At 35.7% G+C, this 27,041-nt stretch overlaps 1 protein-coding gene across 1 annotated transcript in view; it reads right to left on the bottom strand.

Moving 5' to 3' along the window:
• Anks1b (ankyrin repeat and sterile alpha motif domain containing 1B) overlaps positions 1-27,041 on the bottom strand; it is an 895,075-nt gene that overhangs the window by 584,487 nt on the left and 283,547 nt on the right. Inside the window, exon 11 of the mRNA XM_048357586.1 lies at positions 3,052-3,188. Coding sequence (XP_048213543.1) covers positions 3,052-3,188 — 137 coding nt within the window. The remainder of the gene's footprint in view (positions 1-3,051; positions 3,189-27,041) is intronic.

Below are 27,041 nucleotides of genomic sequence, written 5' to 3'. Positions count from 1 at the left end.
TTTCCTGTGGTTTTTTCCTTGATGTCATTGAAACTGATTTTGGTACTCTGGATATTGTATATACATATATTGGAAGTAGGGAAGGGAAAGGGAATATCAAAATCGAGAGACAAGGATAAAAAGGTAAACCAATGCAACAGCAATACTTATAAAACTATGGTGTAAACCAACTGCACAATTCATGGAGGGGGAGGCGGGGGGGGGATGAGGGAGAAGGTAACAAGTTGGATAAGTAATCTATGCACTGCCTTAAGTATAAAAATGTAACCCCTCTGAATAGCACTTTGACAATAAAGAAATGAAAAAAAAGTGAACTCAAGTTCAATATTATTAGTTTCTAATTACTAAATGGGAATAAGAGTGTTTAAATACCCATAAGTGAATCTAATCTCCTATTCTCACAGTTCCAAACAGAAAACAGGTGTGTTGCAGATTCTGATTCCCTTTTAATTTGGACAAGACATAGAAAGATGTTAGTCTGAGTGAAGATGGAGGGCCATGCTTTTATTCATAAGCTTTCCTCTTCATAAACTCATCAACCACTACAGTACACTCTCCACAGGCTCACATTCTGCCCATCAGAATATATTTAGCCCTATGTCCTCTAGTGGCAGCTCACTGCATCCCCCAGGAGTAACATCATGTCCAACCGGAATGGTCCCAGTGTATAACCTCTCTGACAAAAGTGTCATTTAGCCAGGATAGCCACACAAGGTTGTGCACACACACACTCAAGTCTCAGAGCCACATGTAGCGCATGTGTCTGTAACTCAAAGTTAGCTGCATCCACCCTTGTCAAGTGCAAGGCCAAAGCCCTCCAAGATTGTAGCAAGAGACTTGATTTCCCTCCTTTACCCAAAATTCAGCCAGATTAGCAAATACTTTAGAAGATTAAAACTGCTATGAAAATATACACTTGTATATGAGCTAACAACTATCTTTCTTCAGGACAGTAGCTTACAATACTTTTCATCCCTAACACACCTAATACTTGTCAGAACACACCGGAGAGTTTCTTATTCTATCCACTCATAAAACCTCTGTGTGGCCCCTCTGGTCTCCAAATTCTTTACTAAAATCACGTACCTACCCCCAGTATTCTATCATAATTATGCCCACATAAATATTCCACTTCTTTCTTTCTACAATGAATGAGGAGCTCCAAGACAGAGCCAAGGAATAGAGAGAAAAAAAAAGGAATTTCTGGCTTTAATCAAAGTTTGCCAAAATAAACTACCCTGAACTGAGATTTTTAAAAATATGCAGAAAATAGTTTCAAGATGCTGAAAATGTAATAAATTCTTAACAATAATAGAAACACCCTCAAAGAATGAGAGAACTAATGACCACATATGTGACATTTAGCATCTAACTCTGTGATAAGTTATTTCTTGAGTCAAATAGACTAAGATAAAATTTTTCTGAAAAGAAGGGAGCAAGAACCTCCATGTTCTGTGGTACTATAAACTGCCATATGTGTCTAAGAAACTTTGTACTTATAAGTTCAATACTCATAAAGATATGCCAAACTGCACAACTTCTGAAGAGAACTGGAAAAGACAGGTATTATACGAAGGAGAACAAGAAACACAGAATCAGTTGGATAGAAGAGCCTCTTTAAGAGCAGCAACCTTATCTATAACATTAGATTATAAATTTCTTTGGCAATGGTGAAGGTTGATGAAATATTTGCATTAAAGTATTCTATAAGTCACAGTATTCAATGGATATGTAAAGCTGAAATACCACTTTACTCTTGAGGTTAGGATTATAATAAAATAATCCCAAATTAGTTATATTAGAGGAGGTAAGACATTTATCAACTCATTGCCCATTTAATCAATCTTTTTTGTATGATATTATTTTATTTATGATTTTTTTGTTGTCAAATTGATGTACAGAGAGGTTACAGTTTCATATGTGAGGATACATTTCTTGTACTGTTTGTTACCTCCTCCCTCATTTCCCCCTCCCCCTCCCCCTTTTCCTCTCACCCCATGAGTTGTTCAGTTGGTTTACACCAAACAGTTTTGCAAGCATTGCTTTTGTAGTCGTTTGTCTTTTTATCCTGTGTCTCTCGATTTTGGTATTCCCTTTCACTTTCCTAGTTCTAATACCAGTATACACAGTTTCCAATGTACTCAGATATAATCAATCTTAAAAGACAAATTTGACCTACAGATTGACTAAAAGGATATGTCTCAGTAGAGTAAATGGCATTGATAGAGTGATAGAGTCCCAATCTCTCTCTCTCTCTCTCTCTCTCTCTCTCTCTCTCTCTCTCTCTCTCTCTCTCTCTCTCTCTCTCTCTCTCTCTCCCTTTATGAAGCCCATTCAGAATGAGCTAGGTTGAGACACCACCAATTCCATGTTCTGGGTCCATCTGTTGGCAAAAATTTTAATGCAAACAGCTTTATAAGTGCTATTTTCAATGAAATATCACAGAACAGCTTGTACCAATGATATTTCTAAAGCTTGCCTGCAAACCGCCTACTGGGAAATCCAACTGAAAGGAAGGGGGAAGAAAGAAACCCATACAGACAAGTGACAGAAATGGAAAAAAGAACAAAGGGTAGAGAAACTAGAGAAGAACATTGGAGGAAAATAAGAAGCAATGAGAGGTGTAATACCAAACAGAGAATATTCTTAGAAACCATGAGGAACAGAACACTTAAGGAAAAATGTATAAAAAACACTGATGCTAGATGGTAGATAAATGAGCACAAATAATGCAGCTGGGGCAAAGAATAAAGACTGTAAACATCAGAACACATTAACAACTCAAAAATGTTGTGAGAGAAAAGTGTGAACTAGCCATTTTCTAAGCTTCTTTTGTTTCTTATAAGCGCAAGTTAATTTTTCTAAAAGCTAATACTTATTTCAGTGGCTATTGTCAACTCCATGGGAAGCAAGCAGCCTTTTCTTAGTTTCTCAGATTAATTAAAATTACCTTGCCTATAATATAATAATCTGGGCATTGAAAAGTGATGAGTCCACATTGATTTTAAAACAATACAGGACTATGCAGACAATGTCACTGTTGGCACTTACCTGTGGTCGAATAACTTTTACAATATTTTTGAGGGCAGTATCAGGGGATGGAGGTGAGCAGTCGGGTGTTGGACCTGTTGAACTGTTTCTAGGGTTACTAGTTCCTGGAGCAGTAATTGCTACCTCAGAGGCATTATCTGTGAATGAAAATAGAACTTGTCATGAACCAAATCACTCAGTTTACCTTTTAAGACTTGAAATTACTTCCTACACAAAAATAATTTCAATGAAAAATTGGTACTAATTAGAAGATCATAAAGAAGAGCATGCTTAGTGGTCTATTTTAAAGATAATATTTATCCAATGTTTTGTTTTCTTTTAAGATGATAAATGTTATACCCTGTAATACTGTTCTAAGGAGAAAGAGTAATATTGTGTAGTTCATAGCTCTTCAGACTGCAAGTATTATATGAACAAGACTAAACTTTAGTAAAAAGGAATATGAATTTACAATATGATTGGGCCAAAGCTTTCCTCATAATTTTTCTAATGAGTGTTGGTCTTTACTAAGTAGGAATTTGCTAGCTCCCTGATTCCTAAACCACCAATTTCAAGCCCCTTCAAATAACTTTTCCCATAAATTCCTGAAATTTTAGAAAAGCATCCCTAATGAATGGAACTTTGATGAAGAACTGTCTTTTGTGAAAATTGAATTCTAATTTAGACAAACTCACTACTTTAGATAAGGGTGACATGAATATCATCTTGATAGCTATGTCCTTTGCTGTACAGGAGCTCTTCATTTGAAAAAAAATCCCATTTATCCAGTTTTTCTTTGATTTGTTGTAATTCTGGATCTTTATTTAGGATGTTTTGTCCCATGCCTAAAAAAGCCTATGGTTTCCCCGATCCCTTCCTGTGATATTTCACAGTATCTGGGCTTACACTGAGGTCTTTGATCCATTTAGAGTTGATTCTGGGGCAAGGTGATATATGAATATCTAGTTTCAGTTTTCTGCACATAGATAGCCAGTTTTGCCAGCACCATTTATTGAAGAGGCTGTCTTTCGTCCAACCTGTGTTTCTAGCTCCTTTATCAAATATTAAGTTGCTATATGTTAGTGGACTTGTTTCTGGGTCTTTTAATTCTGTTTCATTGGTCCTCAGGGCTATTCTGCATAGTTTTTCTCATTCGTGGTAACTAGGATATGCCTATGAATCTACACATAAACACATTGAATGATTAATGTAAGTATGTGTGTATATTTATCATGTATATATATACAAATACACATATATGTACACATACTGTGACATGATAAATTATAGGACTGTAGACATTCACATGCTGAGGCCAAAGGAGGATATGCATAGGAGCGACTGACAAAGACTCAATAGCTATGTGCAGATGATCACATAAAATAATATTCTATGAAATGAACTCTAAGAAACAAGAGATTTTAGTTGCAAAAATAAAAGAACATCATCATATATGCCCCAAATTAAATGAATAAAATTGCAAAGAAATCTCTCCTAGTATGTGATTGTGGGAGTCAGAAATGGTTTTACTGCTGTGGTATATAGAATGAATTCTTGCCTGCATTCTCCCCCCTTCATTCTTCTACCTCTTTCCCCTCTTGCAAGTATCCATTTCCTGGTACTTACTTTGTTGTGATTTGACTTAGTCTCTCTAAAGAATTACACTATTTGAGCTCTCCTTAGAGTCTATTATACTTCAGTTAATTTGTAATAACTTGCATACAACCCAGTGTGTTTACTTATAGATTTATAGATACATTCTGGCTAAAAAAAAATGAGAAAAACCATGCAACCTGTGTTTCTCTGGGTCTAGCTTAGTTGGCTTAATATAGTTTTTTCCCCCAAGTCTTTCCATTTCCTTACAAATGGGGGAGGAGGAGAAAATTAGAAGGGGAGGTGAAGATGTTGAAGGGATCACACAGATCAAGATGCATTCTATATTTAAATATGGGCTGGGATATAGCCTAGTGGCAAGAGTGCCTGCCTCGGATACACGAGGCCCTAGGTTCGATTCCCCAGCACCACATATACAGAAAACGGCCAGAAGCGGCGCTGTGGCTCAAGTGGCGGAGTGCTAGCCTTGAGCGGGAAGAAGCCAGGGACAGTGCTCAGGCCCTGAGTCCAAGGCCCAGGACTGGCCAAAAAAAAAAAAAAAAAAAAGATGCATTCTATATTTAAATAAATTTTTTGTTAAGTGGCAAAAAAATTCAATGCATAACCTAAAATTAAGAAAAGAGAGAGGAGGGGTGAGTTTAGAGGGGTGAGTGAGAATGTTGAAGGCAGTAAAACTCATCAAGATGCACTGTATTCATAACTGCTTTGTTGAATGGCAATTCTTTTGTACAACTACTTAAAGATAATAAAACCATTCAAAAATAGTTTTTATAAAAAGATAAAGAAAGCAAAGAGTCCTTGAAAATCAACATCATATGCAACATTTCATTCTTAAATTTACATTAAAACAAAATAGCACCAGAGATAAAGTTTTTGAACATTTAAATACTTACAGAAGGACAGTAAGGGTTCTAAAAATAGCTTCTGCTAGCACATAGAAAAGTTGCATATTATTTTAACGATAATTGGCAATTTTCTATAGATTTTTGTAAAAAGTGTTGCAAGATCATATCTGTAAAAAGCTTACTTCTTTATCATGTTTCTAATTAGTTCTCATAATTTTCTGTCTTAGGCAGCCAAAGGGAGGCAAAAGAGACTGAAACTATGAATTCTTTATAAACCAGCAGGCTTCACTATTCTATGTCTATCTAGAATTGTCAAAAGAAGTACTTTGTGGAGGCACCTCTTGCTCATAAAAATCAAGAGGATGAGTTCCCATAAAGCTTCCCACCATATAAAAATACAACTCAATCTCATTGGGAATAATGAAACAAAATTCAAATACGACACACTGAATTAAGTAGATCATTCATAAAGTAATCTTAAAGTGTCCAGGGCACATTTTTTTCTAATGTTACTTGACAATATGTATTTGTCAGAATAGATGGAGTAATCAATCATCTGAGTGGGATAGAAAAATATAAATATTAAAATAGACCAAACACCGGTTGAAAAGACAATAACAAGATTTCCTAATTCTCTCCAATTACTCCCTTCTTTTTTTCATTCGTTCAACCATATTTGAAAACACCTATGACGGGGGTGGAGGGAGTAGCTATGTTTCAGGTATTATGTTATAAAGATAAATGTAAAAGAATCTTTTGTTAGGGAATGTGTGGAGGGAAAAACTTTAACGTAAACAGTGTATTCTGGGTAGATATGAAATATTAATATAAGCTTCAGCATTTGTAACAAATGCAAGGAGTATATGGGAACTCTCCATATATTCAATTTTGCTATAAATCTAAAATTGGCCTAAAACAATGTTAATTAAAGATATGTTTATCAGGGGAGGGAGGGAGGGGGGCATGAGGGACAAGGTAACAAACAGTACAAGAAATGTATCCAATGCCTAACGTATGAAACTGTAACCTCTCTGTACATCAGTTTGATAATAAAAATTTGAAAAAAAAAAGATATGTTTATCAAAAATAGTAATATTTTTAGAAAAATAATATTTTGATGTGGACATAGGAAAGACTTGGGAAGAGCACATATTTTCTACCTTCTTACTTCCAATATTATCTCTGCTCTCTCTCATCTCTCTTGTTGAAATCCAATGAAATGATATTAGAAAAAGTTTATTCTGTTCATCATTTATTCTCTGTTGTAGTTTTCATTTATCTCTGTGTTACATTCATACGTTTCTTATTGTTTTATTTTTATTTATTTATTTATTGCCAGTCCTGGGCCTTGAATTCAGGGCCTGAGCACTGCCCCTGGCTTCTTTTTGCTCAAGGCTAGCACTCTGCCACTTGAGCCACAGCGCCACCTCTGGCCGTTTTCTACATATGTGGTGCTGAGGAATCAAACCCAGGGCTTTATATATCTGAGGCAAGCACCCTTGCCACTAGGCCATTGTCCCAGTCCCCAGAAGTGTCTTAAATCAGAGTCTCTATATTGTCTTTCTTCTGCTGTGTCTAGTCTAGGAAACCCTTTTCTTATTTTTAATTATACTTTTCAATTTTTACTAGTTTCTTACTAAAGAATACCAGTTGGTATTTTTCAGTACTTAATATCTTTTTAGCTTAGCATTTAGTTATTTTAAAATGACAAATGGAGTTGTTTTCTAAATATGTGTGTTATAATGGAATTTATGGAGTGACACTATTCCTAAAGAAATCTATTCATTACTGATTTATTCACCTTTACAATAAAATTTAAAAATAAATAAATAAATAAATGGAATTTATACATATATCTTGAGAAAAGGTCTTGCTAAAAAGTCTAGGCTAGTCTTAAATTTGTGATAGTCTGACTGCTCAGATTAAGGTATGTAACTATATACCTGACTTAAAATATATATTTTTTAGGGCTGGGAATATGGCCTAGAGGCAAGAGTGCTTGCCTTGTATACATGAAGCCCTAGGTTCAATTCCTCAGCACCACATATATAGAAAACAGCCAGAAGTGGCGCTGTGGCTCAAGTGGTAGAGTGCTAACTTTGAGCAAAAAGAAGCCAGGGACAGTGCTTAGGCCCTGAGTCCAAGGCCCAGGACTGGCAAAAAAAAAAAAAAAAAAAAAAAAAAAAAAAAAAAGATTTTTTTAAAATTGAAACATTATAATTGAATATATTTATGAAGTGTGGTGTGATATTTTAGTACATATAGATGATACATAAGAATCAATGTAGTTAGAACATGAATTATCTCAAACACCATTTCTCTGTGTTGAAATATCTAGAAAAGGATAGGAAAGTGGAAAAAGGATAATTAACAGATCCTAGAGTATAACTGGATAGAATCAACACTTCTAAAGATTTTTTAAAATTCTATCTAATAATTCCAATATCTATAAAGCCTGTTTCTATTATTATTCTCCTTCTTATGCTCCTGTCTTATTATTTGTTTCATCATCAATTTTGTGCTGCTTATTATTAAATTGTTAAAGCAAAACATACATATTTAATGTTACATTACATATATTACTAATCTCCTTTAGTATATGTTAATTCAAAAAAAAATCATCAAATTTAACATCCAACACCTGATGGTAAAATCGGAAAAGTATCCCTGTGTTTCTTTAGACAATTTATTTAACCTTTCTGCATTTCAGTGTTCTTAATTATAAAAAATGATAATGCTTAATAACCATTTTCAACAATCTATGTGTACAGATAAAATGAGAAAGAACTTCTGTGTGATCTGACATATAGTAACTTAACGTTTCCTTTTCTGCTGTCAAACTAAGTAGTATCATAATTAAATAAAATGTGGAGGATGAAAGAAATCCTGAAAAAGAAGCCAGAAATAAATAAGAATGCTTTGTAGACAACTTATCTACAAAAATGTTCCCGAGTATTTGGGTGAGATTTGACTAGATCTTTATATAGTAGCATGGAATTCAATTACAGAAATTTGTGATGATCTCTTGAGAAATTGTATTAGTTTAGGTTCTCTAGAGAATTGATGGACACACAATTTTCTGATGGCTGATAGGTCTCAAGATAGGTTGTTGACCAACTAGAAACTCAGGACAGCATTTGTAATTGTAGCCTGAGGCAAAAGGACTTCAAACAAGGAGTGCTAAGACTCAAGACCAAGAGATGGGGAAAAACAAAACAAAACAAAAAAACAACCAAGGTTCAAACCCAAGCAGACAGGTAAGAACAGGAGATTCCTCATACTCCAAGCCTTAAGCTCAATTCAGTTCATTAGTTGATTGGAGAAGGCCAGCAACAGCAGGGAGAATAAATTGGTTTGCTCAGCCTACCATTCAAATGTTAATCTTATCTAGAAACAAACTCATAGACAAACCTAGAATAATGTTTAGACAAATGGGTAAGTCCTCTATGGGCCAGTTGAATTGACATAATATTAATCAGCATAGGAGTAATTCACAAGAGTTTTTCCATTAAGGTTGTAAAAAAAAAAAAGCTAAACTATAAGCCCAAAGATTCCTAACCATAACTTAAAGTAATTTAATATATAGTACAATACAGTCTATATCTTACATCTATCCTATATCTTAGAAAAGTCTATATCTTTATCTTCTATAGCCATGATCTATACTAATACACTGACAATTTGATTATGTACTACCTTACACTGTTCAAGATCTCTTCCAGAATAGGTTATGTTTTGGCAGAAACTCCTATTTCTTTTTATTCCTTCAGTATCTCTTAGTTCAATGCAATCTTTTAAAAATAAAATGGACAAAGCAAAAAATAGTTCAATAGAAGCCATGACAAATACCCTTAATAATGCAGAGAAAGGTGGTTTGGCTTTTATAATTCCATGGTATTTCCTTTTAAAAAAATCAAAATAAAGAATAGTCTAGATGAACTAGAAGATATTCAGGAATCTTAAGAAGCTCATTTATTCCTAAAACATCCTTGGTTTGGTTATTTAAACAATTACACAGAGAACTTTACAACATGTTATCCTATGTCCATGCCAGTTTTATATGTTCAATCTGTAGGTACCGAACATTGGTGATTAAAGAAAATAAAATGCATAAAAACTGCTTAGACAAAACTGCTGAATGAACTTGTAATTTCAGATTGAAATGAGACTTATCATCTATTTAGATATCCTTAATACACATTGGATTATATATTATGTCACTTTGTGTGACAACCTTTAAAAAAGTAGCTTACTAAGCTTTTGGAAAAAAGATACGCTACAGATGTAAAATAATTAATGCACAATGCTATGATCTCATTTATATTACCACTCACTAGCATGGATTGAACAGTTAAAGGATACCAAAGACATAACCATGATAAGTGACAAATAAAGCTGAGATTACTTCTGGGTAGGGATTCATGGAAGGTAACATGAAAGAAATGGTAATTAAGAAGTTTGTGTGTTTTTTTTAAGAAAAAAGATTCAGCTGGGAATGTGGCTTAGTGTAGAGTGCTTGCCTATCATACATGAAGCCCTGGTTCTATTCCTCAGTACCACATAAACAGAAAAACCCAGAAGAGGTGCTGTGGCTCAAGTGGTAGAATGTTAGCCTTGAGCAAAAGAGGCTCAGGACAGTGCCCAGGTCCGGAGTTCAAGCCCCAGGACTGGAAAAAAAAAAAAAAGGAGACGATTCCACGTATCTGTGGAAGATGAAAAGTTGATTTCTAGAAGTAGTGGTTACTAGAGGCAAAGTAAAGGGGAGAGGTATAGGGTACAGTTGGATAGGAAGCATAACACAATGTTTTATAGTATGATAGAATAAGTAGAGTTGAAAATTAGTTATATATTTCAAAAAATCCAGCAGAAAGAAATTTGAATCTTCTGTTCTCAAAATAAAGAAATGATAATTTTTTGAGACAATGGACATATCAGTTACTTTTATTTGATCATTCTATACTATATTCACATACTAAAAATAGCATATCATAAAAATGAACAATTGTGAAATGCTTTAAAAATGTTTCGTATAGAGCAACAAAATATGGACATAAAAATAGGTGGAAAAGGAATTCTAAGAGCTGGAGATAAGATGAACAAAAAGTGGAGAGGTGGGAAAGAGGCATATATTTGGGGAAATGAGATCTATTAGAATATAACACTTATGGAGGAACTACCAAGAAATGGGAAAACCCTATACAGAGATTTAGGTTGAAATTAAACAGACCTAAGCTGAAACCATGGTTTATTTAACCTTAATTTCCTCATTAATGAAAATTTCTTATTTTCTCTTAGTGTTGTAAGAATAAATGAAGTGTGTGTGTGTGTGTGTGTGTGTGTGCACGCGCATTGGTTCATAAGCAAATGCTCAATAAAATTAGCTCGTATTACTACCTTATTATATGTACATAATTATATACACATACAGTTATAGACCTTATTGTGATATTTTTGGCAGTATTTCACTTTGAACTCAGCACACTTCATGCTCACTACGTTGGTGCTCTACCACTTGATTCACACTTATAGCCCTTTTTGCTCTAATTATTTTCCTGAATAGAGTTTGGCATTTATGCCTCTGCTGGCCTAGACTGTGATTGTCCTATTTTTGCCTCCCATATAGCTAAGATGAAAATTATGTGATACAGAGCTCAAGGGTTTCATTGGTTGAGATGAGATTGCATTGACTTTTTGCCCAGTATGGAATGGAATTGCAATTCTCTATATCTCTGGCTCTTGGGTAGCTAGAGTTACAGGTGTGAGCAACAAAAGCTGGCTTGTGATGAAAAATCTTGAATAATCATCAAGCACAAGTATTTTTCAATTCCTAGTCTAGCAATTCATAAAGTATAATTTTATTGGTTTTTAAGTCAGAGGTTGACAAAGTTTTAATATAAAGAACCAGATGGTAAATATTTTAGGCTTGGTAGTCTTTGTTGTAACTACTCCACATTGCTGAGAAAGCACCAATGTAGCCAGGGACTGTATGTAAGCAATGAGTGTGGCTGTATTCCATGACAATTTTAACCAAAACAAGTAGCCATAGAGTATGGGTCCCTGCCTTAAATATTTTTTATAGAAACATTTTCTTATTGAAAAACCCAGAATGTTATTACACATTTCCATCTCCATATTCCTATAGCATGAGAAATTTTTTTCTCACCATGTAATTAAAAACTAAGGTTGATTTGTTTAAAACACAGAAGTGATATCACTTCTGGGAAATGGTTATAAAAAGATGGGCTTCTGTCTGAGTTTATGTCCTTTCTCACTCTCCTTCTCCCTGAGCTCTAGCTCTGAGAAAAGCAAGCAGCCGTATTGTGGGTAGCTTGAAGAAGAACTGAGGCCCTCAATTAACAGCCTACTAATAGGTGTGTTTATACTTATAGGAACTAAAAGGTGTCAACATCTACATTAGTCAACTTACAAGGGAAACTTTCAGCTGAATCAGGCCTGGAAATTACTATAGTTCTGTCAGTTTCTTGACTGTAATCTCAAGTGAGACCCTAGGCCAAGGGTAGTTACGTAAGTCCTTCCCCCAATTCCAGATTCAGTGAGAGAATAGACATTTCTTGTTTGTGGGGATTTTTGTAGTAATATGCCAGGCAACAATAGATAACTGTTATATTAAAAGTTGGGCTAACAGAACATAACCACTAGGTTTGCTATTTGGAATGTAGTGGTGAATAGGCTCTTAGGCTTGTTTGGAAGAAGTCAATTTTGCACTGGAAAATGTAGAAACACAAATATAAAGTAGTTATTTATTTACTCTTACAACCCTATGAGCAATTCTTTTTTTTTTTTTTTTTTTTTTTTTTTTTTTTTTTTTTTTTTTGGCCAGTCCTGGGCCTTGGACTCAGGGTCTGAGCACTGTCCCTGGCTTCTTTTTGCTCAAGGCTAGCACCCTGCCACTTGAGCCACAGCGCCACTTCTGGCCATTTTCTGTATATGTGGTGCTGGGGAATCGAACCCAGGGCCTCATGTATAAGAGGCAAGCGCTCTTTCCACTAGGCCATATCCCCTGCCCCGCAATTCTTGTTCTTATATTAAGTTCTTGTTGGACTGGCTTTCTCTATGAACCCCTTTGATTCACTCGGATTAAGCAGGGATACCCTCTATCCAATAACCAGGAGTCAATGGAATCTGGAGGTCCTGGAAGTAAGTCAGGAGGGTAGGTTAGAGGTAGTAAAGAGAGTAAAATGTATGGGGGTGGCGGTGATGATTTTGGTTTAGTTTCAGTGACGTGGAAATGTGGAGAAGAGTGGAATAAGTAGAAAGAACAAGGTTAAAATGATAGACAATGGAGAGTTAGCAGAAAAGAGTGGGAGTGTTATTCATAGGAAAGTAATTTTTAAAGAAAGAGAATGCAGAGAGAAATAAAGAAAAAAATACTGGAAGACAGATGCACAAAACAGAGAAAAATTGTTAAAAAAAAAATAAAAAGGACAAATACCAGGAAAATGAACAACCAAAAAAACAAACAAAAAACTACTTGATAAAACAAACAGGTAAAAATGGAAAACAAAAAAAACCAACGACATTTCAGAAGTGAAAAAATAAAAATAAAATAAAAAGCTTAAAAAAATGAGAAAAAAATGGAGTCTTCCTTGTCAGTGTGCTATGTGTAACTGTAGCTTCTATTACTGATGATCTTTTTGTATCCCCTTCCTGTGGTTGTACCTACACTATCTCTGGATCTTATCTGGGTATACTGGAAACCGTGTATACTGGCATTAGAACTAGGATATTGAAAGGGAATACCAAAATCGAGAGACACAGGGTAAAAAAAGATAAACAATTACAAAAGCAATACTTGAAAAACTGTTTGGTGTAAATGAACTGAACAGCTCATGGGGGGAAAGGGAAAGAGGGAGGGGGGAGGGGGGAATGAGGGATGAGGTAACAAACGGTACAAGAAATGTATCCAATGCCTAATGTATGAAACTGTAACCTCTCTGTACATCAGTTTGATAATAAAAATTTTTAAAAAAAACAAATATAAAGGCTGGGGATATAGCCTAGTGGCAAGAGTGCCTGCCTCGGATACACGAGGCCCTAGGTTCGATTCCCCAGCACCACGTATACAGAAAACGGCCAGAAGTGGCGCTGTGGCTCAAGTGGCAGAGTGCTAGCCTTGAGCGGGAAGAAGCCAGGGACAGTGCTCAGGCCCTGAGTCCAAGGCCCAGGACTGGCCAAAAAAAACAAATATAAAGTACTCTTTGTGTTGTATATAAGTTTATTTGACTCAGAGAGGAGATGCACAGCAGCAGTGGGACAAAGGGTGAACCAATTCATCAGTGATATTCACTAGACAATATGTTGAAAATGAACTATACAACTTGGGGGGTGGGGAATGTCTGGAGGGGAAAAACTGGGAGAAAATGAGGCAGGAGGTAATGTTGTTCAAAAGAAAATGTACTCATTGCATGACTTATGTAACTGTAACCCCTCTCTACAATAAAAAAATTTAAATAAAATAAAATAAAGTTTCAAAATTGTGTTGTACTAAATACTAGGCACCATGAAAACAAAAAGAAAGGAACTAACTGAAAAAGGGGACCAGGAGATGGAGTTAGGTTATGAGTAGGAAGATGAAATAAATATGAAAACATAAGGAATCAGTGCCATAAAGCATTCAAGGAGGAAAATCTTTCAAAATAAAGAAAAAGAGTGTGAAATGGTACCAAAGCATGAAAGAACTATATGGCTTTTGGGAATGATAAATAGTCTAGCCCGACTTGAACACATGGTATGTGTGGAAAAGTGAACAGAAATAATATTGCCAAGATATTAAGATAAAAAGGAGATAGAAAGATATATGGAAACAAGAGAAAACAAAATTCACTTTGCAAAAAGCTGGAATTTTTCAGTTAGAAATAAAGATCAGTCACATTGTATGTCTAACACTGTTTCCCTTCGAACTTTGATCAAATGCTGCTCTCATCTATAAAAAGAACTGGCTACAAGGCCATAATCACTTTAAAATTCTTTACATGGAAAAAAACCACACCTGTGTGCGAAAAGGTGGAATCATTAACCAGTAACTTCAAGCTGATATTCAGTATTTGATGAATTCCAACCTGTAAAGGCCTTTGGTCTTATTTATACCAGAGAAATTCTTCTACTGGACCAATAACCCTAAAGCTGAGATACATTATTATAAAAAATATGCAGAAGATCTCATTCTATCCATGAAAAGTAGCTCAATGAACAGACTGGTTGAAAACATGCCCACTTACCCACTTACTCTTCTATTTTCCTATTTTGTCCACCCCTGCAGGGACAAAGTAACCTGAGTTTAAAATTTACTAGAACTATGCTATATTAGTAGGAGAAAGGTTTAAATGCTGTATAGATTCTATACTCAGAAGAATCTTAAGGATTTGGGGAGAATTCAAGAAATCCTTGATAATACAATTTCACTATCTTCCTCCCAGGATAGTGCCAGGAATGAGAAATTCTGAGGCTAACAAGCAATAACAAACTAGAATCCTGGAGAAAGGCACAGAAAAGAAAATGAAACAATAAGGGAGGCCACAATAGATAACTTCCTCTGAAAACTGATTAATGGACTAAATGAAAAGCAAATAATGAAAGTAAAAAATATATTAAAAGAAGTACAATATTTAGGCAATTCTTTGAAGTTCTTGGTTTGTGGATGCATTTGTGCTTTAATGCTCATACTTTTGTTCTCCAGGATCTTTTGGCTTCACTTAATTCCAAATGGGGTACAATGCTTCCCTGTTGAGCTTGCTAAGAAATTATTTTCTCTCATTGGTCCCTTGTATTCATTTTCCTGTATCTTTTTGCATTTTCTAAAATGATGTAAACACCTAATCTTACCAGGCTACATTCTAGTACTAGCCTTCTAGGCCAGAACTCCTACTAGCTAGACACTGTCTCCCATTAAGGGAATAGAAAATGGACTCACTAAAACCCTGCACAAAAGTGTTAAAGAAGTTGGAGATGAAATAATCATTCTTCTATATCACAGAAATCAATTCAAGCATTTTTCTATATTCATGGAAAAATGAAACTTATACTATTAGATTCCACTGTACTCTGTGCTGACTCACAGATACCATTAATCAATGACTTACACCCTTATATATTCTTTAAAGCATTAGTATGTGTCTGTCAGACTTGCTTTTTACAAGTTTGCCACCATCATGGGAACCTTTGTATTCCTCAGAGATAATCAGTCACCTAAACCATGTTATCTTTGTCTTAACTCTACTCAGGTTTCCACATCTAAGGCTATGAACTTCACCATAAACAGCAACTGATTTAAATAAACATTTAATCTGTAAGAACCCATTCCGTAATTACAGTATTTAAGCATTTCCATGCTCTTCACTACACTCACTGTTCTGTTCCACTGAGACCTCTAATCCTTTTGTATAACTAATTTCCTCCAGTCTATTAGCTTCTTCCTGTTTATTTGTTCTTAGACATAGAAGCTCATCATTCATCAACTAGTATAACTACATTTGCTTTTGTTATTTTTTTCCATATACAAGGAGCAAAATATATTTCCTACTTGCAATTGATGCTATAATGCACTAACCAGATTGAACTACCTACCGATCAGAAAGATTCATTCCCCTAGATGTTTGAAGTGTTGCTAGCAGACTATCTTCAGCTTTCAGCTTTCTTTTGGGATTGCCTCAACTGAAGAGAACTGACTGCCCTGAGATCATGCCCCCTTCCGAGAGCAGCTAGCTTTCAATGTCTAGACAACACAGTAGTACAGAGGTCCTGTCCTTCACCAACTTAGAATGACTTTGTAGTGCCATCCTAGTTTCAGATTTCCCTGGGGAGTCTATGGATGGCTATATTGAGACTGCATCACATCATAACTTCTCTTTCTACCCTTTCCTACTTCTCTTCAACAAGTATTGCTTCCAGGTACCCTCTTAATAAACCACTTGTATGGTAACCCTGATTTCAAGGTCAGCTTCATGTCAAATCCATGCTGGAGTGAATCCAATCCAGTTATTCTCAATGGTGCTTTTGCAATTTTTCAACAGCTAGGTACTAATTACTAAGAGAGTAAAAATAAGTCCTAAATAATTGAGTAACAATTTGTATGCTCTCACAGAATACTCATGTACTGAAAGAAAAGAATTTCAACAGAAATCAGACCAAAATTTATCAACAAGCATTTCACAAAATTACAAAAAAGCATACATCTCTTGATTTAATTTTTGGTCAATATTTTATGAGTCTATGAATTTCATACAATCCCTTGATTTTGCACTGATTTAATTAAATTACTTAATTCACAGTTCAATATTCAAACATAATATATGATTATATAAGCCACCTTATTCCTTCCTAAGGCTCCCATACTCTACTATCACTTTGAGTTTTTGAAAGAATTTGTATGAGCAGATAGAAAAGCCATATGTACTCAAGTATATACCATACATCATTTTCTGATACAAATGGAAGCATAAATATGCATGATACAAGTTTGTATTAGTCTTATGTAAGATCCATTTAGTGTCTCCACCTTAATTTCCTCTCATCCTATCTTGCATTCGAATTTTTACAAAAAATCTAAGTTTGAGGTTTATCATTCATTTTGGTCAGGTAGTTGAGCTGCAATTGAAACAAATTTTCCGTTTTAGCAGTTAAGACCATGAATATGCCATAATAAAGAGTCTAGAGTCAGGATGACTCTAGGGAGCACCCGTTAGCGCTCTGGGGTCTATTTTTTTAAGCTCTGCCCTCCTCTTTTTGATTCTTCATCAATAAGTTGGATGAAAATGGCTGTACCTGCTCCCAAAATCATATCATCATCTCATATCATATCATATCATGTTCATGATAGTATGAGGATGGAGAGCTGTCTCTTTGCATATATTTTTAATTCTTAATAGTTGAATGTCTATCAAATGTTATTATCTAATCCAATCACTAACAGGAGTTGGTTTAGACAAATGAGCACCTATTCCTTGGGAGGTGGGGTTCTGTAGTCTGAATGTTTGTGGCCCCTCCAAATTTATATGTTGAAATCTTAACTGTTAATGTAGTAGTATTAGGCAGTGCAGGTGATGAGAGTTGACACCCCCCCCACACACACCATAAAGAGTGCCCTCATAAAGGCAACCCCAGAGAGATCATGTGATTACTTCCATCATGTGAGGTTACAGTGAGAAAACCATTTGTGAGGAAACAAACCCTTACCAGAAACCAAATCTGCCAGTGCCATAATTCTGGATCAAGATGATCTTGCCTTTAGAACTGTGAGAATAAGTTTCTGTTGTTCATAAACAATACAGTTTATGATAGTTTGTTATTCCTGCATGAACACACTAAAACCTCTCCCAAACTACAGAATCATGTAGAAGATTCTGCTAAGGAAAGATAAAGGATAGAAATGTGGGAGAAGTCAAGGAATAAATATTGACAGGTAATCATGGGTGTTAGGTAGACCTTATAAACTTTATATTACTTCTGCAATACAGAAGGAGATAAATACTCATGTATACATTTCAACTTATTCTTTATTACCTTCTCTTTTCTCTACCTCCTCATCTCCTACTCTGCCATAAAGTTTTTCCCTCTCCATGGTCTCTCTGTTATCCATACTTGCCAACACACTTATTTTTGGCCTTAATTTGCCTTAGATCAAGATTCATCTCTTCAAGAAGGAGTCTCTTAGCCCATTTAGTGTGAAGTTGGAGGGACAGAAGACTGTGGAGAGGAATAAAGATGTAACTCAGGAGCCTTCTGATTGGACCTCTTAGCATTCTGTGGAGCTATTAAACTTACTGCAATCTGCTCGGTGTCCCTGTTTTACCACGATCAGCTCTGTCAACACACAGTGTATGTCTTCATATCACTAACACACAGTTCAATTGGATTCATTTTAGTAGTAGTATTACTGGGAAAAAAAACCTAATGTGTCTTAAACAATATGTTGTATATTGTTTACTTAATATCTACATTTATAAAGTACTGATAAGAACAAAATTTCACATATTGAATTTTTTTTTGCCAGTGCTGGGGCTTGGATTCAGGGCCTGAGCACTGTCCCTGGCTTCTTTCTGCTCAAGGCTAGCACTCAACCACTTGAGCCACAGAGCCACTTCCAGCTTTTGCTGTTTATGTGCTACTGAGGAATTGAACCCAGGGATTCACGCATGCTAGGCAAGTACTCTACCACTAAGCCACATTCCCAGCACCCACATATTGAAAATTTATTGAAGGTTCTCTTTTTATTTTTTGGTCCAAAGCCAGGAATCAAACTCAGTATACCTGATTCTCACTGATTGGCTAGTGCTCTATCAATGGAGCCATGCCTCTAATCCCTAAAGGGTCAGTAATTTCGTTTCTTCTTGTCCGAATAAAACAAGTCTAAATTTAAGTGGGTTTATTAATGCATATTGTATTTTTATTCTAAAAATTTTATTTGAAAACATTTTTTATGGAATTTTTTTTTGAAAAGACAGAATAGTGAGGTAATTTCCAAAATTGGAAATAAGTTCTCATAATCCAAAGATACAAACTACTAATAGCCTTATTTTCATTATGGTATGCAAAATCAGTCATGGAGATAATAGGTATTGGGCATCACATAATCTACAAATTCTTGTTCATTTCACAGTGACTGCTCTCAGGAAGCATACTTGCATAAAAACAGCTTCAAGGGTAGTGGTGACTATTTCTTTTCTTACTATGCCAGAAAAAAGGGGCAAGTGGATCATGTCATGATTTATTTTATGATGGGGCTGGTCTTATTTTAAAATATTACATTTAAACCAAAGGAATTTCAATTTCATGGCAAACTTTGAACTTTTGTGAAGGAATTTTTTTGATTCCTTCATTAGCAAGCAAAATTCCTACATGGGAAAACCACTAATTTCCCTACTTCTTATACATTCCCACTGAAACATATGAATCACATACTAACAAATGTGTGTATGCAAGTACATGTATAATACAGTTCAGTGTTTGTCATATCAATTAAAAATATGCCAAATATTTTACAGAACTGGTCATTTGGATTTTACTTAAAAATGTTAGTAAATTCTAGGAAAACTATCTACTATATAGTTTTGAACAAAATATACATTAGCCAGGAACTCATCTTTATTTAAATTATCTGGTATTTTGGCACAAATATGACCTTAATAAGCCTGACTGTATTATCATATGAATATATATTCCCTTTAATACATCATTCAGGTTATGTGAATAATCATGATGACAAGAATCATATCTACTTCATAATTATATTTCCTATAGATGAGACATTGTGTTGTAAACTTATATACTTTACTATTTTATTATTTGTCCAGTTATACTTTAAGCTTTCTTCCACTTAATGTTGTTTTCAACATAGATTGACACCAAATGCATTCTATTTTACTAAAATTTTCTCATTCTATTACTGATGGACATTTTGTGTTTCCCCATTTTTTATTCTTACAAATATTATTACAATGAAAATCTTTCATTCTCAGAGTTTTGTTTTAAGGAGCTATACCTAGTGGTACAAGTAGTATTACCCTACATAGTCAAAAATATATGATTCAAGGGTTAAAAAAAATGGTTAGCTACAAAGGCAAAAAGGCAAAATTCAACAAAATAAACACTAGCAAATAGGTACTTGAAAGGGGTGGGGTAGGGCCAAGGGGAGCAAAGTAGATAAATGAAAAGGAGAAGGAGGGGAGAATGCAGTCAAGAATTCAATGTAGATATAGCCTACAAAATTAAGAAAAGCTAGGGAAGTGATGAGTATGGAGGGCTGGGTGAGAAGGTTGAAAGGGGTGACATTCATGAAGATGCATTATACTAATAAACTGCTTTGTTAAATGGCAACTCCTTTGCACAAGTATTTAAAAATAATCATAAGTAGTGAGTGGTTTTCTAATATGGACTACCATTTTACACTCCTGTAATAGTTGTTGTTCACATGTATTCTTTAAGATAATTAATATTGTCAGAACTTTTGTATATTTTCATGGATTAATATAAATGTGTACCTCACTATAGTTCTAATTTAAATTGCTTCATTGCCTGAGTTTTTACTGATCATATAAAATTGATCTTCAGTTAATTGTCTTTGCCATTTATTTAATTGGTTTTTTTGCCTTATAAAAACAAGCTTCTTATTTTGTGGTACTAATCTATTATCTATATGCATTACAAACATCTTTCTGAATCTGTGGCTTCTCAAGCATATTTTCTAGCTCTGTATGCTAAACATGAGTTTCAATTTTGATACTGTGGTTTTTACAAATTCTTTGCTTATCAATGCATGCTTTCTATCTTGTTTAAGAAATCCTTCCATGTAAGATGATCAGATGGATTATTTCCTTTGATTTGTTAAATTAAAAATTATTTTGGAAGACGTTTCTGGTGACTGAACTATCCTTGAAATAGTGAGGTAAATCCTAGTCATTTACTTTAAAATATTTAAATAAAATTTTGGAGTCATGTGGTAATATTTTGTTTAGGATTTGTGCATCTGTTTTTGGACTGGACATTAGCCCATACATACTATCATAGTCTCTTTTTGTCTAGTTTTATATCCAAGATACACAACTACAAGGTTTGGTAGATTACTTCTTGTGAATTGTCTTAAACAATTTATACAGCCATGATATTATCTACTCACTAAGGTTTTGTCACTAGCCTAGCCTAGCCTATCTTATCTTATCCTATCCAAATCATCTTGACCTTTTGTTTTTGTTATCACTTCTATTAGTTATATATATTCAGTTATAATTGGTAAATTTGGTAACATTTCTGTAAAACTGTAGATTTTACTTATGCCTGAAAATAATTCCATAAAATCATTTATATGTTATCATATGTCTTTTATGGTCAAAATATCTTCTGAGTTCTTAGTTATATCCTCACATTTTTCCTTCATGGTATTTATCTGTACTTGTTTTCTCTTCATTATTCTTACTAGGGGTTTATTTATAGTATGAGCTTTTAAAATACAGATTAATATCTACTGTGATTTTCTTTTAATCCTGGAGTTATTTTGAAATGTACTCCTTTTTAATTTCTAAAATTATGGGAAGGTTTCTGGAAAGATGGAAATACAATTGTAATTTCTTTTTACTGCAACCTATCTGCCTAGCCCAAGCCACACAGATCTTGGAGCCATTAGAAAAATTATGTTTGGGAATAAGAGCAAGAAAATTGTTATCTCATCTTCATGATAAGTGAAAGCCCTAGAACTAATGAACAAATACATGCAGGCAAGGCTCAGAATAGCAGAGAATGTGATACCCAAGGGTACTGTTGGCATTAGGGGAAGTATACACTTTGTTCCTAAGATTCCAAGAATAAGGGCTTGCTAAAATTGTCTTTCCTGTCTTTTGGAATCTTGGCAGGTAGTAAGCAGCATTCCCATTGGTATACTTTTGACCCTCAGTGAGTGGATACTTTATTTCCCATTATTTTACAGAATGTCATTCTTTAAGGCACTGAAGCAACTAAATTTGAGCCCAAGGAGATGCAAAAAAGCAACTACTAACAGAGGCACCTAAGAGTCTCCAGTAACTAGAGAAAGAACAATAGGAATGAACCTCAAGCAAACTAGAGCAGCTGGTAGAAACAGATAAGAATTTTAACACAAATAATAACACAAGACATTAAAAAAATAGAAGTATAGTATATATAAACAACTATAGAAAACAGGGATGTGAGATAATTTGAAGGTAAAGGTGATTTATTATTGAAAACCAAATTAATGCCGTAGAATAGGAAATGAAAAAAGTATCTCAAACTACAGAGAGAGCTCCAGCTGACCTATTATGCAAATAATAGAAACTCCAGGAATAAAGTAACATATGAAAAATGGTAATCATTAAAATGTACAATTAAAAGTCCCATCAGTGAATAAGTTTCACTTAGTGGAACTTCTGGGAAGACGGAGGAGGAGCTGCAGAGCTCTAGCTGAGCTCCCTCCAACATCGCAGTTTTCTCAGCCCATAGAAACTTTTACTCCTAGAAAGACAGCCAGAGTAAGTTCTAACAGTGCAGGGATTCTGGCCGGGCAGGAAAAATTGACTTTGCTCGTCTGAAAACACAGATTTGAGCTCCGGACGGCATCCCGCTGCCTCACTAGTGCCGGCGCCGGCACAGTGCCCAGCACAGCAACCCGCACTCCACGCAGCTAAAGCACACAGGATAGACCAGGGAGAAATCCTCCAGACAACGGCTGAGAACGAACGGGCTGAAATCGCAGAGAAAGCGTGAATACCCCACGAAAGATATTCTCACTCGCATCCACAGAGCAGCTTCTGGAAGGCAGCCCTTCCCCCACCGCCAGAGCAAAGCACCATCTTTGCCATTGGCAAAGGGTCAGACCAGATTGGAACTAAAGCGGGCCTGAGGAATGTGAGGTCAAAGGAGCCATCTTTGAAAAGGGCAAGAGGGACCAACCAGTGAGAGCCAGTTCCGCCCAGGAGAACTCTTCCTGCCCTGGTGGGAGGTGCGTCCTGGGCCTTGGCTTAGCCAGAGGTGCCCCGCCCTGCCCACCAGAATTTCTAAATTTAAAGTGAAAGCCACAAGCAGCTACCAGCGGCAAGGAAACATCAGATAGGGGAACAAACAGTTCCTGAGACAGTTAAACGGTCCCATCACAGAGGAAGCCCAATTCCCAGCCCAAAATGGAGCTGCATTCCATAGCCACCTCCTCCAAGGAGGCTGCCCCGCCCAGGAAGGAGGAGCCTCCCCCAGGCAATCAACTCTCAGCCAGGTAAAACAGGCCAGAGGCGCCCCGCACTGCTGAGTCCACAGCCTATTCAAAGCCAGGCGTTAAAGGCAGCAGCCCCACAGCAGACAGAGGAGCCACAGTTCCCAAGACTGCTCACGTCCCCATCTACAGAGGATGCCCAAGGCCTACCTGCAAGCTGTGCAAACCACAGAGACCCAGGATTGCACCAACAGGGGAGAAGGGCCAGAACAGATCCACCCCCTGCAAACTGAAATCAATTCAAACCCAGCCAATCAGGAATATAGACTGCAGACCATTGCAAGGAAACCAGAGACTGGGGAAAGACCACCCAAACAGGGATGACTCCGTTTTTTTTTTCCTGTTCAAACATTTTTTAAACTTTAAAATTTTTTTTTCACTTCTGAAACATCGTTGGTTTTTTGTTTTGTTTTGTTTTCCATTTTTACCTGTTTGTTTTATAAAGTTTTTTCTTTCTTTTTTTTTTGTTTGGGTTGTTGCTTTTCTGGTTTTTTTCCTTTTTATTTTTTTCTTTTTTAAATAATTTTTCTCTGTTTTGTGCATCTGTCTTCCACTATTTTTACTTTATTTCTCTCTTTGCGTTCTCTTTCTTTAAAAATTTACTTTCCTATGAATAATACCTCCACTCTTTTCTGCTAACTCTCCATTGTCTACCATTTTAACCCTGTTCTTTCTACTAATTCTACTCTTATCCACATTTCAACGTCACTGAAACTAAACCAAAATCACCACCCTCCCCCTCCCAATACATTTTACTCTATTCTCTTTACTACCTCCAACTTACCCTCCAGACTTACTGCCTGGACCTCCAGATTCCATTGACTCCTGGTTATTGGATAGAGGCTATCCCAGCTTAATCCGAGTGAATCAAAGGGGTTCATAGAGAAAGCCAGTCCTAAAAGAACTTAATATAAAAACAAGAATTGCTTATAGGGTTGTAACAGTAAATAAGTAACTACTGAATACAGGGCCCAGGATTGGTTATTATATTGAAATTGTATTCTTTAGGAACACCAAATCTAATTTTATATAAAGGTATACAAGGTATCTGTATATAATTGTGAACTTGTAAAATTTATACAACAGTGCTTGGTAAGGGCTGCTTTGGGTCTTAAATGGTGCTCACAGGTGCGTGTAGATTGGCATTCCCAATCCAAATGGGCAGAAGGAACACAAGAAAGATGGCAAACAATGAAGTCTTATCCCCCACTCAAAACAAGCAGGAAGCAGAGCAGTCAATCAAAGACATAGAAGAGAACCCCCAAAATGCTCTACAAAGTCTACTGATAAACATGATAAATGAAAAGTTTGAATCTCTTCAGTCAATTATTCTAGAGCGTGAGGAGGCAAAGCAAAAATTAATGGAGAATTTCATGGCATCCACAAATAGAAAGATAAATGAACTTCAAGAGTCAAATGAAAAGATAGCTAACCAGCTTAAAGTTTTGAGAGACAACACTCAAAACCAAAGTAATGAAGTTAATGAAGTAAAGAAGTCCATACAGGACCTAAGAAATGACATGGAAATCATCAGGAAAGACCAGTCAGAAGGAAAAGAGATTCGAAATCAAGTAGCTAGCCTACAGTCCCGACTAACTGAAGCAGAGGATCCAATTTCAGGAGCTGAAGATTCATTAGATTCTATGGAGAAAGATAAAAAATCAATACAAATCCAGTCCAATCAACAAAACAGATCGCTACAGGAGATTCAAGACATGATCAGGAAGCCCATTTTAAGGATAATAGGTATTGAGGAAAACTTAGAGAAAGAGGTTAATAGGATAGGCAACCTATTTAATAGACTATTCGCTGAGAACTTCCCAAATATCCAGAAGGAAAGGCCTATACAGATACAAGAAGCATTTAGAACCCCAAACCAACCAGACCAGAAGAGGACATCCCACCAACACATTGTGATCAAAACAGGATCAGTAGAGTACAAGGAAAGAATCCTTAAAGCTGTTAGGGAGAAGAAAGCAATCACATATAAAGGAAAAGCAATCAGAATTACCCCAGACTTCTCAGCAGAGACCATGAAATCAAGGAGAGCCTGGAATGAAGTACACCAAACACTGAATAAAAATAACTACCAACCAAGAATTCTGTACCCAGCCAAACTCTCATTCATAGCTGAAGGTCAAATAAAAGTCTTCCACAGTAAGGAAAAACAGAAACAATATATATCTACCAAACCAGCTTTACAGAAAATCCTCAAAGATGCACTATACAGGGAAAATAATCAAGATCCCAATACAGACAGAGAAATGAACCCTAAATAGTAAACATCAGATCAAGAAATGGGAAGACATAGCTTTAAACAAGATGGTGATAATGAAAGGAACAAATGATCATCTCTCAATCCTAACTCTCAACATTAATGGACTTAATTCTCCAATCAAACGACATGGGCTCATAAGTTGGATCAAAAATCAAGATCCATCTTTCTGCTGCCTCCAAGAGACACCTCTATCCAGCAAAAGTAAACATCTTCTAAAAGTGAAAGGCTGGAATCAAATCTATCAAGCAAATGGCCCCCATAAGCAGGCTGGATTTGCAATCCTAGTATCAGACAAAATTGACTACAAATTTAAAAAGTTAAGAAAACACAAAGAAGGTTACTACATATTAGTAAAGGGATCTCTCCTACAGGAAAATATAACCATTCTAAATATCTACACACCAAATGCAGGAGCACCCAACTTCATCAAACAAACACTACTGACTCTAAAAACACTCATAGAGCCAAACACATTGATAATTGGGGACTTTAACACTCCACTATCACCTCTGGACAGATCAACACGCCAAAAACTGAACAAAGAAACCACAGAACTAAATAACTGCATAGACCAACTAGACTTAAGCAACATCTACAGAATATTCCACCCAGCAACAACGGAATACACATTCTTCTTCACAGCACATGGAACATTCTCCAAAATAGATCACATCTTAGGGCACAAAGAAAATCTATACAAATTCAGAAATATCAAAACCATTGCCTGCATTCTCTCAGACCACAATGGAATAAAATTAGAGCTCAACTCAAACAGCCACCACAGAAAATCCTACAATTCATGGAGACTAAACAACATACTGCTGAACCATCAGTGGGTCACTGAAGAAATTAAAACGGAAATTCAAATGTTTATGGAATTCAACCAAGTTGAGGACACAAAGTACCAGCTCCTTTGGGACACAGCAAAGGCAGTACTCAGGGGAAAATTTATATCTCTGAGTGCATACATCAACAAACTGGAGAAACAGCAACTCAATAATTTAAGGAAGCACCTTAATTTCCTTGAGAGAGAACAACAAGCCAAACCCCAAATCAATAGACAGAAGCAAATAATTAAAATCAAATCAGAATTAAATCAATTAGAGACGGAAAAAACCATCGAAAGAATCAACAAGACAAAGAGTTGGTTCTTTGAAAAAATCAACAAGATAGACAGGCCCCTGGCAAACCTGACCAAAAAACGAAGGCAGCACACTCAAATGACCAAGATAAGATATGAAACAGGTAACATCACCACAGAAATAACCGAAATTCAGAAAATAATAAGGGACTATTTTGCAAACCTTTATGCAAACACATTCGAGAACTTGGAAGAAATGGGTGATTTCCTAGAAAAAATTCATATCCCCAAACTTAACCATGAAGATTTAAACCTCCTAAACAGACCCATATCCAGTATTGAAATAGAAACGGCAATAAATGATCTCCCATCCAAGAAAAGCCCAGGTCCAGATGGATTCACTACAGAATTCTACAAGGACTTCAAAACAGAACTCACACCAATATTTCGCAAACTCTTCAATGA

Source organism: Perognathus longimembris, chromosome 1 (genome assembly GCF_023159225.1).
Source record: "Perognathus longimembris pacificus isolate PPM17 chromosome 1, ASM2315922v1, whole genome shotgun sequence".
NCBI classification, from domain to species: domain Eukaryota; kingdom Metazoa; phylum Chordata; class Mammalia; order Rodentia; family Heteromyidae; genus Perognathus; species Perognathus longimembris.
The sequence above is the reverse complement of the archived record's forward strand: the minus strand, read 5'-3'. Positions and strand labels throughout refer to the sequence as shown.